The 14650-nt window shown below is 39.7% G+C and overlaps 1 protein-coding gene across 3 annotated transcripts in view; it reads right to left on the bottom strand.

The window, feature by feature from the left end:
• trpm3 (transient receptor potential cation channel, subfamily M, member 3) overlaps nt 1-3492 on the bottom strand; it is a 178769-nt gene extending 175277 nt beyond the window's left edge. For 2 of the 3 annotated variants that reach the window (XM_028579043.1, XM_028579044.1), the window contains exon 1: nt 2810-3488. In XM_028579043.1, coding sequence (XP_028434844.1) covers nt 2810-3013 — 204 coding nt within the window. In that variant the 5' untranslated portion in view covers nt 3014-3488. Of the gene's footprint in view, nt 1-2809 lie in introns of all 3 variants that reach the window. The other variant, XM_028579045.1, reaches the window with a different exon arrangement.
• Nucleotides 3493-14650: the final 11158 nt, after the last annotated feature.

Here is a 14650-nt window from a genome sequence, read left to right as displayed (position 1 = left end):
TTGCGTAGTATTTATCAACCCTGACACCCATCAGGTAATCAGCGTCTTTCTCCGCCCACTATACCGTAAATTGCGCTGTAGCAAAGCGGTACTGGTGCTATGATACGGCTGAGGGCAGACTGTGATATTCCCACTGCTGATGCTATGACTGTTTGAAATGATCCTGATGCTAATATTTGTAATCTAGCGAGGAGTTTAACAACTGCTGGAATGGGATGTGAACGCTGAGTGGGAGATTCAATTTCATCTTTGATTTCTTCCAGTAACTCTAATATTGCACGGCTGCTTGATCTGTAACGCTAAATGATGTTGTGTTCACTGACAAAGTGTGATTCTTGTGTTAAAAATATTTTCAGCCTCACCTATGTCTTCGTCTTGCTCAAATTACTGTTGCCATTTCACCAGCGGCATAAAGGTCTACGAGGAAACTCGATTGCGGCTGGTTCAGACCTGCTTTTAAGAGGCGGAGAATTTCCCCCGCAGAATAGAGGCGCGCTCTTACTGACAGTCTTTGTAAATACTACGGAATATATAATTAGGCGCACTTTGCGCTTATCCTCCCACCTTTTTGGGTTGAACTCCCACTTTCCCCACAACCCTCCCAGGAACGCATATTGAAAGCACAACTTGTCTCTTCTCGCTCATGTGGCAGACAATCTGCGATTTTACCCAAGTGCGCCCTGTTTGTAAATAGCCCGCATCGGTTACGTCCGTCTTTGCGACCAATTAGCTCCTGGAAACAGGCGCAAACGGCTTGATAAATCTAGCCCACAGTGTTTTCCCTAGGTTTTTGGAAGACTTAAGTGCACATATATGGCAGGGGGGTTTAGGGGTCCTCCCTCAAGAAAATATAAAAATTTTCATTTCATTTTCATCATTTTGGAGCATTTTGGACCAACGACAACCATTAGATCTAAGAAAAGTAATTTAGTTAGATGCTCACGTTGATGTTACAGTCATTCTTAGGTGGTGCCCAGTACGGCTTGTGTGCGGTGCCATAACCTTATAATGGTAGGGAAATCCCTAACATAGTATACATCAATTTTAAATTTTAAAAATCTACAAGCACCCCAGCACCTTGAAGCAGGCGCAGCAGACAAGAAATAAGTTGGGAATGGTGTGAAACAAAAGAGAGGAGTGACAGATATCTAATAAGAAAGAGTTGTGTATATGTGCAACCACTTTCCAAAATACCAAGTGGTTCCTATTTCACAATTCTCTCAATATTGTCCCACTGTTTTTTTTTAAAGCAAATTTTTAAAATGTATTTACTAACAGTTGTACTGTATCTTCAGGTGTATCATTCACAAGTTTGACAAGTGGAATGTTTCTCTTCCCGTCTTTCAAGTTGTCCTCAAACTTCTACTACACTGTATTACTACTGTACTACAGTAGGCTACAAATGTGATTTTGGACCATACACAATATCTTAACTGGAGAAAAATACAGTCATTGAGAGCCTCCTAGCTGTCAGTTTTTCTGTTGGTACAGTATATAATTAATGTTCATGTTTATTTGACTATTATAATCCTCAAGAATCTCCCATTTCTTGATATTGGGAGCCTTGTTGAGCCATCATAGCTCATTGCCCACTTTTACTTAGACAATTGCATGTTTTATAAATTATGCTGCAGAATTTTAGCTGATCCCTAAGCATCTATAATCAACTCAAAAACGGTTAATTACGCATGGGATCATAAAGCCACACAACAGACGGTTGCCTTTCAAAAGATGAAATACTTGCAAATATAGCTGCAAACAGAGCTGCAAAGATTAATTGATTAATTGTCAACTATTAAATAAATCGGCAACTATTTTGATAATGATTAATCGTCCAAGTCGTTATTTATGAAAGAAATTCTCTGATTGCAGCTCTAGTTTCTTCACTCCTCTGTGGCAGTAAACTGAATACTTTGGAGTTGTGGACAAGACAAGACATTTGAGGACTTCATCTTGGGCTTTGGGAAACACTGATCGATATTTTTCACCATTTCACCAGCAGCCCTATTTGCAAAAGGCACACATTTCCTCTCAGGGCTGTCTTATTTTTGGTTCATATACCAGGTAGTTATTTCATAGGTTGAATCACTATCGCGTGCTACAGTTATGCCTTCTTTTCTTCCATTAAATTCCCACTGGGTGCTGAGGGGTTTTGACAGACTAGCCCGTTGGTCAATTTACTCATTATATACAGGGAGCACAGACACCATAATCGCCAGTAGTCTTTGGTGGATAATGTGTTGTAGTGCTTCTATAGGTGACTAGCATTGATTATAGCAAATATATATCTCAAAAGGGTGAAAACAGTAGCAGCTTTTAATCTAAAATGGCAAAGAATCCAATATGTGTATGTAGTAAAGTTTACTATAAATAGTAGTATTTGTAAAAAAAAAAATAAAATAAATGGAAATACAAAATTGTGTTCTGACTGCAGTACCTGGTTTCCAAGGTAACAGGGGGTTGAAAAACTGCACAGTAGCAAAAACAGCATCTTACTTTGTGTAAATGCAAATTTCTACATGCCTTTTATCATGCAAGTGTTAGCAATAGGCACCGCAGAATGAATAATCTGAGGATTTTGATGTTGAAATCCTTCCTACTGAACTGATGAATAAATCAACAAGGTGGTCTTCCAAAATTCCTGTACAATCTTTACCTCCTAATCCCTCACTGCTGCTCCCTCCCAGGCAAGATGCTAGCTATGTTGACAGCAGCCTTTCCTGTTCCATTTCCCTCCCAGCACCCAGGTCATTGATTAATCTTTGAGGGAACATGAAGAGGGGGCCTGTGTATCCTCAAAACATCTTACCGGTGGCTGCTGAGAGTTGAGCCCTCCCCTCTTGGTGGACCCCCCTCTGGAGCTGAGCCTCTTCCACGACTCTGAGAAGCGCCCCCTGGTGGTCGGACGCCCTGGCCCAGATGTCCCAGACGCAACAGATGAATCATCCCGGGTGGAGAACGGCCGTTCCCTGCACAACTCCCTCCGCTCAGACCACTTCTTCTTGGAAGCCATTGGTGTTAAATATTGGGTCGAAAAGATGTGTGAAGTGAGGAGGCTGTTCTTTAAAAATCACACTAGTGCCACAGGTGGCATCTCCAATTCACTCTCAACTCCGCTGCCTACTGAAAAAGCCTGATCTGCTTAGTCTCTCTTCTTTCTTTAAGTCTTCTTTCTCACTTTGAAGGACCGCGCAAGAGAAATTCCCAACTCCTTTTTCCCTGTTTCTTTTACTTTTTCCCCTCTTCTGATCTTTTGATCAAAAGGAGTGGGACAACAGATCTTCAACAGATGCTCGGCTGCACTCCTGTGCTCTTCTTTTGTTCCATGTAGCCTTCCTCTGAGAGGGATGAGAGTCAGAGTGAAGAGGTGGCGAAGCAGAAGGTGCTGTCTGCACCCTGTTGCATGTGTTGTTACTGTGGCTCAGCCGTTGATGCTGTTTTGCCTCCTCACAGGGAGAAAGAGAGAGAGAGAGAGAGAGAGAGAGAGAGAGAGAGAGAAACCGGGACAACAAGGCAAGGGAAAGAGAGAGGGAGGGATGGATAGATGGAGGGACTGAGGGATGGATTGGAGGGTATGATATTCAGATCCGGCCAAAACAGAGACAAAACAATAACAAGGAGCTTACAGAGTGGCCAGAGAACGAACAGGAAAGAAGAGCAAATGACAGCGAGACAGGCGGAGACAGGAAAAAAAAGAGAAAGCTACCAGACAAGGAAAACAAAGAGACAAGAAAGAGTCTCTGGTGTGCAGCGTTCCTGTTGAGAATAACGCAGAGCTGCTTAAAGCTGACTGAGAGGCACAGAGACAGACGCCCTGTTCAGTAAGTCTCTCTCTTACTGTGAACACTGCGCTTTGAATACCCGTTAAACCTCCCTCTCCTCTTCCTCTTGTTCCCTGAGCTTTCATTCACAATCTCACTCTCTCCCTCTTTCCTGTGCAGGTACATGTTTCTTCTTCTTCTTTCTGTTCTTGCTCTTTGATGTACAGTGCATTGTTCATAGTTCATGAATTAAGGCACCTTCAATTTCCTGCTGCAATACCGGTCATATTCTTCTTTCACTCTCATACTTCTCACTCAGTCTTCAGCTGAGCTAAAAGGGATGCCATGCTGTGGATTTGCAGAGTTGACAAAAGGTGAGAATTTGAGTTATTTCTTCAGATGCAGTTGTGAGGAAAACAATTATTGTTACTCTATGAGTATCTTAATGCTTCTCACTCTATTTTGGCCAAAGAAGAGGAGAAAATATTCTGGGACAAGATGGCACAAGAGGAGAAACAAGATGAGAGAGACAGAGTGAGAGACAAACAGAGGGGAGAGACAGGGAGAGAAGGAGAGAGCGATAGCAGGATGAAGACAGAGAAAGGAGAGGTGACAGTGTCTGAACACTGGGGACATTGCCATCGTCGCTCCCAGCAACAACTTACCACCCACCTAAGAGTAGCTCCAGTGTGTGTGTGTGTGTGTGTGTGTGTGTGTGTGTGTGTGTGTGTGTGTGTGGTGTGTGTGTGTGTGTGTGTTTGTGTGTGTGTGTGTGTGTGTGTGTGTGAGATATAGATAGAGAGGGCTAGAGAGTGTGAGTGGGTTAAGTGATAGAGCAAGACAGATATTCCCTGAAGGAGGAGAGTATGAACAAGAACGAGGGAGAAAGAGACAGTGGGAGTAAAAATACATAATTAAAACTTTTATAAAACATAGAACAACACCATGGGGACTTGAAAGTCAGCCTTCACTACTGTAGTGTATGGAAGATATGCACTGCTACACTACAGTTGGAAAACATTTAAGTAATTGAAAATTGAATTGCTTAATAGTGGGGTAAATAAAAAGTTTTGATCTGAACCAAAAATCTGACTTTTGACACCGGAGTTGAAACAATCAAGTCAAGTCAATTAGCTGATGTATATAAACTTATGATACATTATTGTAAACTAAATATTGTTGGATTAAATCCATTTGAAGACGTCATGGGCTCTGGGGAGTTATGTCCGTTTTTCTCTATTTTCTAACATTTTACAGACAATTAACACTGAGTTAACTGAGCAGATATAATATTCAGCAGGTTAATCAAAAGTTAATACTGTAAATTGTTATATGTAAGACGTGTATTCCAGACAGTGGTATAACCAGAGACTTTGGTATAACCTATGTAAGTTTACATTATAGTAATGTGGTGCATTAAAATACAAATGTATTTTAACAATATAGCTCATCTTATCTGACAATAAAGAGCAAAAGCAGACGTATTATACCAATAAAAAAAATGTAAATAGACAGCATAACTTTTTACCATTATTTAATTTACCTAAAAATAATAATACTTTTATCTTTGTTTGTCAACAAGTGCTGTGCTGGCTTTTTGGGATAGCAAGCTAGCATGCACAGTGCAAATGACCTAGCTAGCTAGCTAATAACGTCTATATATTGTGTTTAATGAAGCTATAAATTTACATGTAATGCTAGCTAGATAGGTGTTTCGTTGGCCTGTAACACTTAATGTGGATGAAAGCTTGACTAATTTGCAGGAAATGTTGCGGTTCTCAGTGACAGGAGTCATTAATATCTTCATCTTAAAAATTAAGTTACTATTTAGGCATAGCTAGCTAGTATGCTAATTATTACCAATACCAAAACTTCACCGCTAAACGACAAAAATTCTAATTAACTATGATGAACGCATTGCTTAACATAACTAATGTGTGTAAGTAAGTTACTTTATTGTTGACTTTATCTTACCTGACAGTAAATGAGTGTGCGGAATGCCCAAATCAATGAAACTCAGTTCCACGTTTTCACTGCTACCTTGCACCCAGCACGCCCACACATACACACGAGCGCGCAGCGGCCATAGACAGTTTATAAGACGGACGGAGACGGAGACCATTGACATATATATATAATGGACCAATAGACCCCGTTGCTCTGGACGGAGACCAGTGAAGGCTATTAGAAGCACTTTTCCGGTGATCTCTTGCTTTACTGCGCAGCCTCCAACTGACAGAGACAACGTAAATGTGACGTGAGCAACGTGTCTGAAAGTTGTAAGTCTTCTGGTAGCTGTGACAAGAGAAATCTCAATCATTTCCAATCTTACAGAGACGGAGAGCGTAGGTATATGTAAGGAGATAACATAGGCACAGGCTAATTATTGCTAACTAACATGCTAGTTAACATTAGTAATTAAACCTAAATAGCTAATGTAAGTCCAAACTGCCTGCGAGCTTCTCCTGTACTATACGGTAATTCCTCTACTGTGCGACAGTAAGTCACTTGGTTATGACACAATCGTTAGCCTAATTTTACAAAAACGTCTGCTACGGAGCTATAACGTGAGGTACAAGGTAATGGAGCCTTTTATACATTGTCGTGTTTCTTAAGAAATAAACAACGGACAAATAGAGTCTTTAAACGCTTCAGATGTAAAGTTATTCACAGTCAAGTGAGGTAAAAAAAAAATGGCGGTCAGTGTAATGCTAACAAGAGGTGATCGCTTTGTAGCAACAAAATGGCGCCATCGGTGGTTCGCGTTCTGAAGCGAAGCTTACCCCCTTGACGGAGACCAATGAACAGTGAAGGATATTAGAAGCACTTTTCCGGTGATCACTAGCTTTACTGCGCAGCCTCCAACTGAGAGAGACAACGTAAATGTGACGTGAGCAACGTGTCTGAAAGTGAGAAGGGTCTGCAGACCTCCAGTGTCAGGCTGCTTCCGGTGCAGGCTCCACTCTCAGGCTGCCTCCAGTGTCAGGACCGGAAATAACAAACTTTTTGTGCGTCTCTTAAAGAACTGAACACCCTGAATCCACGGGTTACGTTTTAAAAAGTATAAAGGAGGAGTTATTCTGATGTTCGTAGAGACACTACTTGTACATGCTCTTAGGAGGGTGTACACATGGTTATCTTCCTTTCTAGGAGAGAAACCTTGGCATATACATTTGGTGCATGTCAACTGTTCTCCCTTTCATAAAAGTATGTTTCATTCAGTGAATAAAGCTGCATTAGTCTCAACTCATTGTACTCAGCATTTGTTCATTCTCCATTTCATTTCCCAGATATCACTTACCCCCTTGGCAGCGGCCCATAACTGCCTCTAACGTGGCTGTCATTTAACTAAAAGTTCGTATGTGGTTCGCCGGTTGCTTACTAGCCTTTTTGTTTTTGTTACAAAGTCTCTAAACTGACTGTAAAATGTGAAGTTTGACTGTTCGCTCCTAGAGTCCTAGCTAGACCTCTAACAGTGACCGCCTATTTTTGAACAACGGCTCAGGTTCCAGAAGTGATTATTCCCCATTCAGTATCTCCATTGACTTTTCAGAAAATGCTTTATATAAAGAGTTTTAAAGTCTGAAACCAAGCCAACCAGCTACAAGATTAATCGTGATTATCAAACAATGTTTATGTATGAACTGGTGTTGGCTGTGAGAATTGTTACATCAACACTGAAGGGTCTAACACCTTCAGCCCAGTTTATGATAACGCACCATGTCAACGTTTATGCAAAATGTGTGTGTCAAATTTGACAACAAGAAATATAGAAATTATAGAAATTGCACACATGATATCAACACACAGAGAGAGGGACGCACAAGATAAGACTAGATTTTCTAGCAAAAAAAACAAACAAGACAATCATAATTTCTATATTTTAAGGCTAGGCCTTGAATACAGAAAACCAAATGGCATATTTCATCCAAGGAGCTCAAAATGCAGTGAGTTTAAAGTTTGGACTAGTCGGTGTGTACTGGCTGACATGCACCCTTCCTCCTGTCCCCCAAAAACTCCCCCTTTCTTTAACATCCAAGATCTACCCACACAGGGTTGTGTGGTTGCCATGGTTACTAAACCGAAAACTTTGGGTTGCATCATCAATGCTTCATTAAAATCCTCCAATGTATCCCCACGTGCGCTCATGTACAATTTTACACTGTTACATCCATGAAAACACACCAGCAGCAGACACACAACCTATAACCCACAAAAAATGTTGCGTCTCTTAAAAAGACACACACACAAACACACACACACACACACACACACACACACAAACACCCTGAATTGCCAGAACTGTTTCCTACAAATAGCAGAAGACCAGATTGTCTCATGCGCAGCATGGAAAGAATTTTTATAAGAAATAACAAAAATGATAAAGCATACATTAGTCCAGCAAAAAAACATCAACATCAAAAAGGATATTGTGTTCAGTTTTAGCTAGTGTGAGGCTAGTCTATATCCACGACGGTCCACTTCCGGGATTGCTCCGGTGCTGCCGAAAATTTCGCCGGATTTCACTCATTTTAAACTCCGGTGGATTTGTGAGGACTATGGTTAACTGCTCCTCAGATCTCTGCAGGGTAAATCCAGACAGCTAGCTAGACTATCTGTCCAATCTGAGTTTTCTGTTGCACGACTAAAACAGCTTTTGAACGTCCACATGTTCCACCAAAACAAGTTCCTTCCCGAGGCTACTTTGCAGAGGCACCGTTGTTCGTCCAGCGCTTAGCTCCGCCCAAGACGATTGTAATTGGTTTTAAAAAAATGCCGATAAACCAGAGCACGTTTTTCTCCCATCCCGGAATGCTGTGTGGACTCGCCGGATTTTTCTGAGAGTCTTTTTAATACTTTTTCTGGGGTTGAGTGGTGACAGAAAGAAAGAAATCAAAGAGCAAAGCATGACCCTGAAAAAGGAGATGTCATTAGCTAAAGGAATAACAAAATGCTTGAGAAAGTTGCTCAGTTAGTTTGCAATCTCCGAAATAAACATGTCAGACTTTCTTAACAAGACATTACTTTTTCATCTTGACGTTGCTGATGGTTGAAGTGCCTCTTCTCCACAGCTTTAAAAAAGATGAAGAAATGCTTTGATTTTGAACCTTGAAGTGGAAATATCATCACCACCACATTAGAAAAACCACATTAAACCACAAGGGCTTTCTGTGATATTATTGTTACAACCGTGTTTAAACACACAAATTGATCTTGTGGAACAAATTATTCATCTCATTCTGAATTAATCCAACTTTCATAAATCCAGAACTTAGGTTACTTTCTAAGTCTGAGCTTTTAAATCATTTAATGTAAAATCTTCTTCACACACAAAAACAAATCCACTTCTCAGAACGTACTTAGCTTTGACTGAACAGGAAAATCAGAGTGAGATGGACTCCAACATACAAAACTGTGAAGTCAAATATAGAAAATGATTTAATATTTTCAGACTTAAAGCCTGATTGCAACCATTTTATTTTGCAAGTATAGAGCACGTCTTCAATGCGTTTAAAGCCAAGGACCCCATAACTGAAAGAGAGAGATAGTGCAGAGACCCCTACTACATTACAAAAGTTTTATTAAATTGTATAGAAATTAAGTTGCGTATTAAACTGGGCCTGCCTAAAACTGGCGGCCTAAAGCCTTTATACATGACTTTTTTTGCATAGAATACTACGCCCATAAAATAATAATTGCTGGTATGATTTTATAAATCATGTTGTTTTTTTTTTTTTTTTTTTTTTGGGCATTCTCAGCCTTTATTTTGAAAGGACAGCAGAAGACATGAAAGGTGAGAGAGAGGGGGGAATGACATGCAGCAAAGGGCCGCAGGTCGGAGTCAAACCCTGGCCCGCTACGTCAAGGAGTAAACCTCTATGCGCGCCCACTCTACCAACTGAGTTATCCGGGCGCCATATAAATCATGTTTTAATGTTAAACATACATGTAGCGGAGTGAATCCTTAGGATTAACGGTATCTGTGGATGGCTACCTAAGTGACTACGTTACCTATAGGCCAGTACGCTTATCATCAATGGGGTATTTTCACTATATAGGCTGATTTATATTTGCCAATAATATGTTGAATTCATATTAAGACGTTTTCATTTTCTTGGAAACCTTCAAAAAAACGTAACAATAATTTGGTGGACCCTCCCACCCTCCCTGCAATAACTCTGAGGACCCCCTAGGGGTCCCGGACCCCCTGTTGAAGTTCTCTGTTATAGAGTGTTACATGTACTGTATAGAATATGAAGAAGCATCCATGTCTCATTGTCCTCAATACACTCATACTTAAAATTCAAGAGTGAACTAATTCTGCCAGGTTGTAAACGTGTTTTCCCCCTTGGAACGGTGGTTATTGATTACATGACCTCCCGAAATCAATTAGCAGCAGTAAAAGCAGCTGTTCAAGCAATGTTGCAGATGAGCTTTTAAAATCATTTCAGATCCTTATCAGCTTATATTGTGTACAGAAATAAATATAAATATATACAGTCAATAGATGCATAATTATGATTATCATTCTAAAACTTCTAAAAAATGTTGTTTTCTGATCTGATCTGTCTATATTGTATATATTGTCTATATTTGTGTTGAAGCTCCTGGAGGAACAGGAAGTGCGTTTTTCCTACCTTCAACTCTGTGCACAGTGGGGTCAGAACTCTTCTAGTGTGAGATTTCCTCGTCATTTTCACCTGGAGGACAAAATCTGAGAGAGAGAGAGAGAGAGAGAGAGAGAGAGAAGAAAAAGTAAGAACATATCTTTTGCATATCTTTTATAAATGTAAATGGGTTCCAAACTCTCAGCAGAAAGCAGACTGTCTACCCCCCGAAAAATGCGCCCAGAAGTTGTTTATTCCAGCAGCAATAACGACTCATATTGATTTTAAATTGTTTTTTTCCTCACTGGAAAAGATCAAATCTAGTAAAATTGCAAGAAAAATGTGTAGTGACACATGTTGGAAACTACTGTTCTCCCCTTGTGTGCCGCTCTAAATGTTAATTTTACTTTCTCTAGCCTTTTTCCTTTTGACTTGGGTATTTTTAAATAGTTCCCCCTCTTTGTTTTTTGTTGTTGTTGTTGTTTTGTTGCTTAGGTAATTCTTTCTTGTTCATTGACAACAACAACATACAAAACTCTCGTAGGGGAAAGAGAACATACATGCGTAGATACAATACAAATGTTGCTTTTTTTGTCAATGAAAAAAAACAACAACACGACTCGTATTTAAAGGTGCTCTAAGCGATGTTGGGAGACGTTCTTGTTGACATTCAAAGTATTTTCAAACAAAACGAGACTAGCTCGCCCCTCCCTCCTCCTCATCCCGTCCCCTCCCCCTCCCTTCAGTGCTTCAGCGAACTAACCCCCCCAAACCCCACCCCCAAATCCTTCTTGTTGGTTATTGGCTGAACGCTGGAGCGCGGTTTGTTATGTTTTTGTGGTCCAGGTTGGACCACTTTGTTTTTGTTGGCGCTTGTGGAGCCTGGGCTGTCGATAGAGATAATAGTAACAGTAATGATATGTATAAATAAATATAAATAATAAAAAGGCAGAGCGCTTGCGCACACAACAGGGTGCTAAACGCACCCACACGATTGCTAGGTTTTTTAGGGGCTGCACGTGGCCCAGGTCACGAACAATTTTCTCCTGATTTGTCCATCTGTAAATTGCCATTTTGGTGAGATATGTGGCTTGTGAAGAATGAGTCCTATATTTACTTTAGTGAACACGGGACGAAAGAATCGGTCCAAAGCTGTGTTCACTTCTCCCATTGGAATCAATACACTCTTGCACGAGGCGTGGCCGTGGCGAAGCCCATGGACACAGATACAGGAAGTTACTCTGAGTAAGGGGCTGCAAAACAAGACTTCTTGAAAGCAGCAATACCGGAGGACATCAGTCGTCCGGGGTTCCAAATATAGGCCCATTTTGAACAGGCGCTGGACTAGTAATGTTTGAATTTCCAAATTTGTGGTTAGTCATCATGCTATGTAGTTCTTGTACAAAGGATCTTTTGATTCTGCGGCCTTCATACTGTGCACCCTGAATAGGTCATTATACTGTGTTTATTGAAATTACAGTCTATTCATTTTTCTTACAGGAGATCCAGGTTATGTGAGGTTAAGACTTATTGTATAGAATGTTTTCAAGGCTGAAGTGAAGATTTGTTTTGTTGGTTTGTTGGTTTGCCAGCAGGATTTTAATGATTTGACAAAATCTCCTCCTAAACTTTTGCCCTTAGTGTTTTTTTCTCGAAACTGCATGAGGCGAAAAGGGGTCGAAAAGAGGATTAGCATTCAAGGCGTATTTGATTCAGAAGGTAAGTATTCCAACCTCAGGTAATTGAAAATGCTACCAAGACACACCGAATGAATGTTTCCAAACACTGAGGAACATAACATACATCCATACATACATAACGTAGGAGGCAAACTGCAGAAGGTGGAACTAATTGTCAAATAGGCCACGGAGATACAGCTATTGTAAACACACAATAAATGCTTTTTAATAATTGAACACATTGTGACCAGATGCTATGGTGCCAAAGGACCAAAAATCTAAGAAAACGAGACAACATCCCTACAGTAGAACAGAAGGCAGTCTTTGGCATGCAAGGCTTTACTCTCTCTTCATTTGACTTATGAAAGCAGTTATTTTTTTTTCCTAATGTGATTTCATGGTGATTTTTATTCATTTCTATGGTGCTGATGATTTGATTCCTTCCGCTATACGTCTCATCTCATTTTCTCATCTGTATACTGACAGAACAATGGTGAAAATCCTGATTTATAAATGCAAATATTAATAAGGTAGTGTTCACTAAAGGCAGAAGATGAAAATGAACGAAAAAATGTATATTCGTTTTTTTTTCTTAAAGCTATAGTGCATAGTTTCTGCCCCAGAAGGAATTATAAGTAATGACAACAAAACTGTCAGCGCGTCCACATGATACAAGCCTTCCGTGCCTTAATTAGCTTTGTAGCAACTCATTTGGCAATGGCTTGAATGTAACAAACGTTCATTAATATCAAAAAGTTACACACTAAAGCTTTAAACTTTGCATTTCTGGAAGAAAAATACCAGACTACTGTATACCCTCAAATCTGATCCATCCAGGAGCTCCAAACCAAATAATCATTAGTATTAATGGCAGGTGTGACAGACTCCAGCACAGTTTCAGCTCGCACCTGTCCCTACCAGCTTCATTACAGCCAGCTAGACTTGAGCAAGCAGAGCTGTTATTTCTTCACTTTCTCCCATCTGCACTTGTTCCCACTCCCCATCCATCCATCCATTCCTTCATACCTTTTTTTATTTGTTTTGGCAGTGAGTGCCATACTCAGAGTCTGGCATGTAGCCACCTCATGTGAATAGGAAAAAAATGTAACTAAAAGATATCACCATGAAACTTCCACAGTTGATTACTGACATTAAGACAAATATTTGTTTGTATTATCAGGTTATGAATGATATCTGAACAAATCCTTCTGTAAAAACCTTCAGAATACAAATAGGAGTGAAACTGGAAAGTTTGGTGTATTTAAATGCTACTGAAGTGCGATTTCTGGCTCAGAGTCTGAGAAAAACCTTTAAATGTTAAGACATATTTTTGTATTACAAGTTTTCTGAAATGTTATGTTTAAATATGCAAATGAGGCATTATCTTGTTTAAAAATGCACTAATTTGCATACATTTCGAGAACAGAAATGTGAAACTTGGATAAAAAGATTAAAAATTAAAATAGATTAAAAAATTTTGTTTCATTTCGTTGACATTACAGTCAAAGGGTTTTACACAGGGAATTTTGGATATCTCCTTTTATCATAAATGAGAATATGGTCTCAACAGCCATAAAAAAACAACATTTTTTAGGTATAAAATGTTACATAATTCAGGCTATGAATGATATCTGAACAAATCCCTCTATTAAAACCTTCAGCATATAGATAGAGAAAAGGAAACTGGAGCTGGATGATGATGAGAACTGGAAAGTTTGGCGTATGTAAGTGCTACTGAAGTGGAGATTTCTGGCTCAGTCTGAGAAAAACCCATTTTCGCCTTTAAAGAAACATTTTAACTAAAGGATATCAACATAAAACTTCCCCAGCCGATTACTTACACATATATTTTTTTTTACAGAAGCAAGTGACAAAGTGGAGTAAATTAAACATCTAAATGTGTATTTTGGATGTTTTTTTCTCCCCTATAGCCTGAAAGAAGCCATGCTGTGGAAGCAAAATAGCCCCAAAAACTCAAAATTGAAAAATGATGGTTTTACCTGTAAGTGTCTCCCCTTAAATGAGCTAATCAGTGAAGGAAAGTGTAAAGAATTCTGGAGAGTCTTCGAACACCATAATGGTCTAATAAGTGGCTCATCCAAGTCTTTCCTCCAACTCTGTATTCATATTTTCATAATCAGACATAACCACATTTATGCAAAAGGAAGAAAATAAACAGCTCCCTCATTCTCATTCTCATACCCATTCCCTCCCTTGAAACCAAACCAGCTGGATCATGTCATAAAAAAATGAAAAATATGGCATTTTGTTAAATGTATATGCCTGCAGAATCTGTTAAAAGAGTACAAGGGCTGCTGTGTTTACCCCACAGATAATTAGCCTCTGTCTCCTCTCATATCCTAACACACACTAATTACTGCTTCCTCTCTCTGTGCGACAGAAAGGTTGGGGATGCATTTTTAAGCAGGCTGATGCTATCAATAATTCACACACAGCATCCACAGACAACATGTGTGTTTCTATTTGCACGAATTTGTAAAGTTCTCTCTAAAGTGCGCTTGCTTTGTACAGCAGGTTCATATTTACAGATAATGCTCCATTACCAGGGATGCACTGATCTGATCCTGATATGTGATATCGG

Source organism: Perca flavescens, chromosome 5 (assembly GCF_004354835.1).
Source record: "Perca flavescens isolate YP-PL-M2 chromosome 5, PFLA_1.0, whole genome shotgun sequence".
In the NCBI taxonomy this organism is placed as follows: Eukaryota; Metazoa; Chordata; class Actinopteri; order Perciformes; family Percidae; genus Perca; species Perca flavescens.
This window is presented reverse-complemented; position numbering and strand designations above follow the sequence as displayed.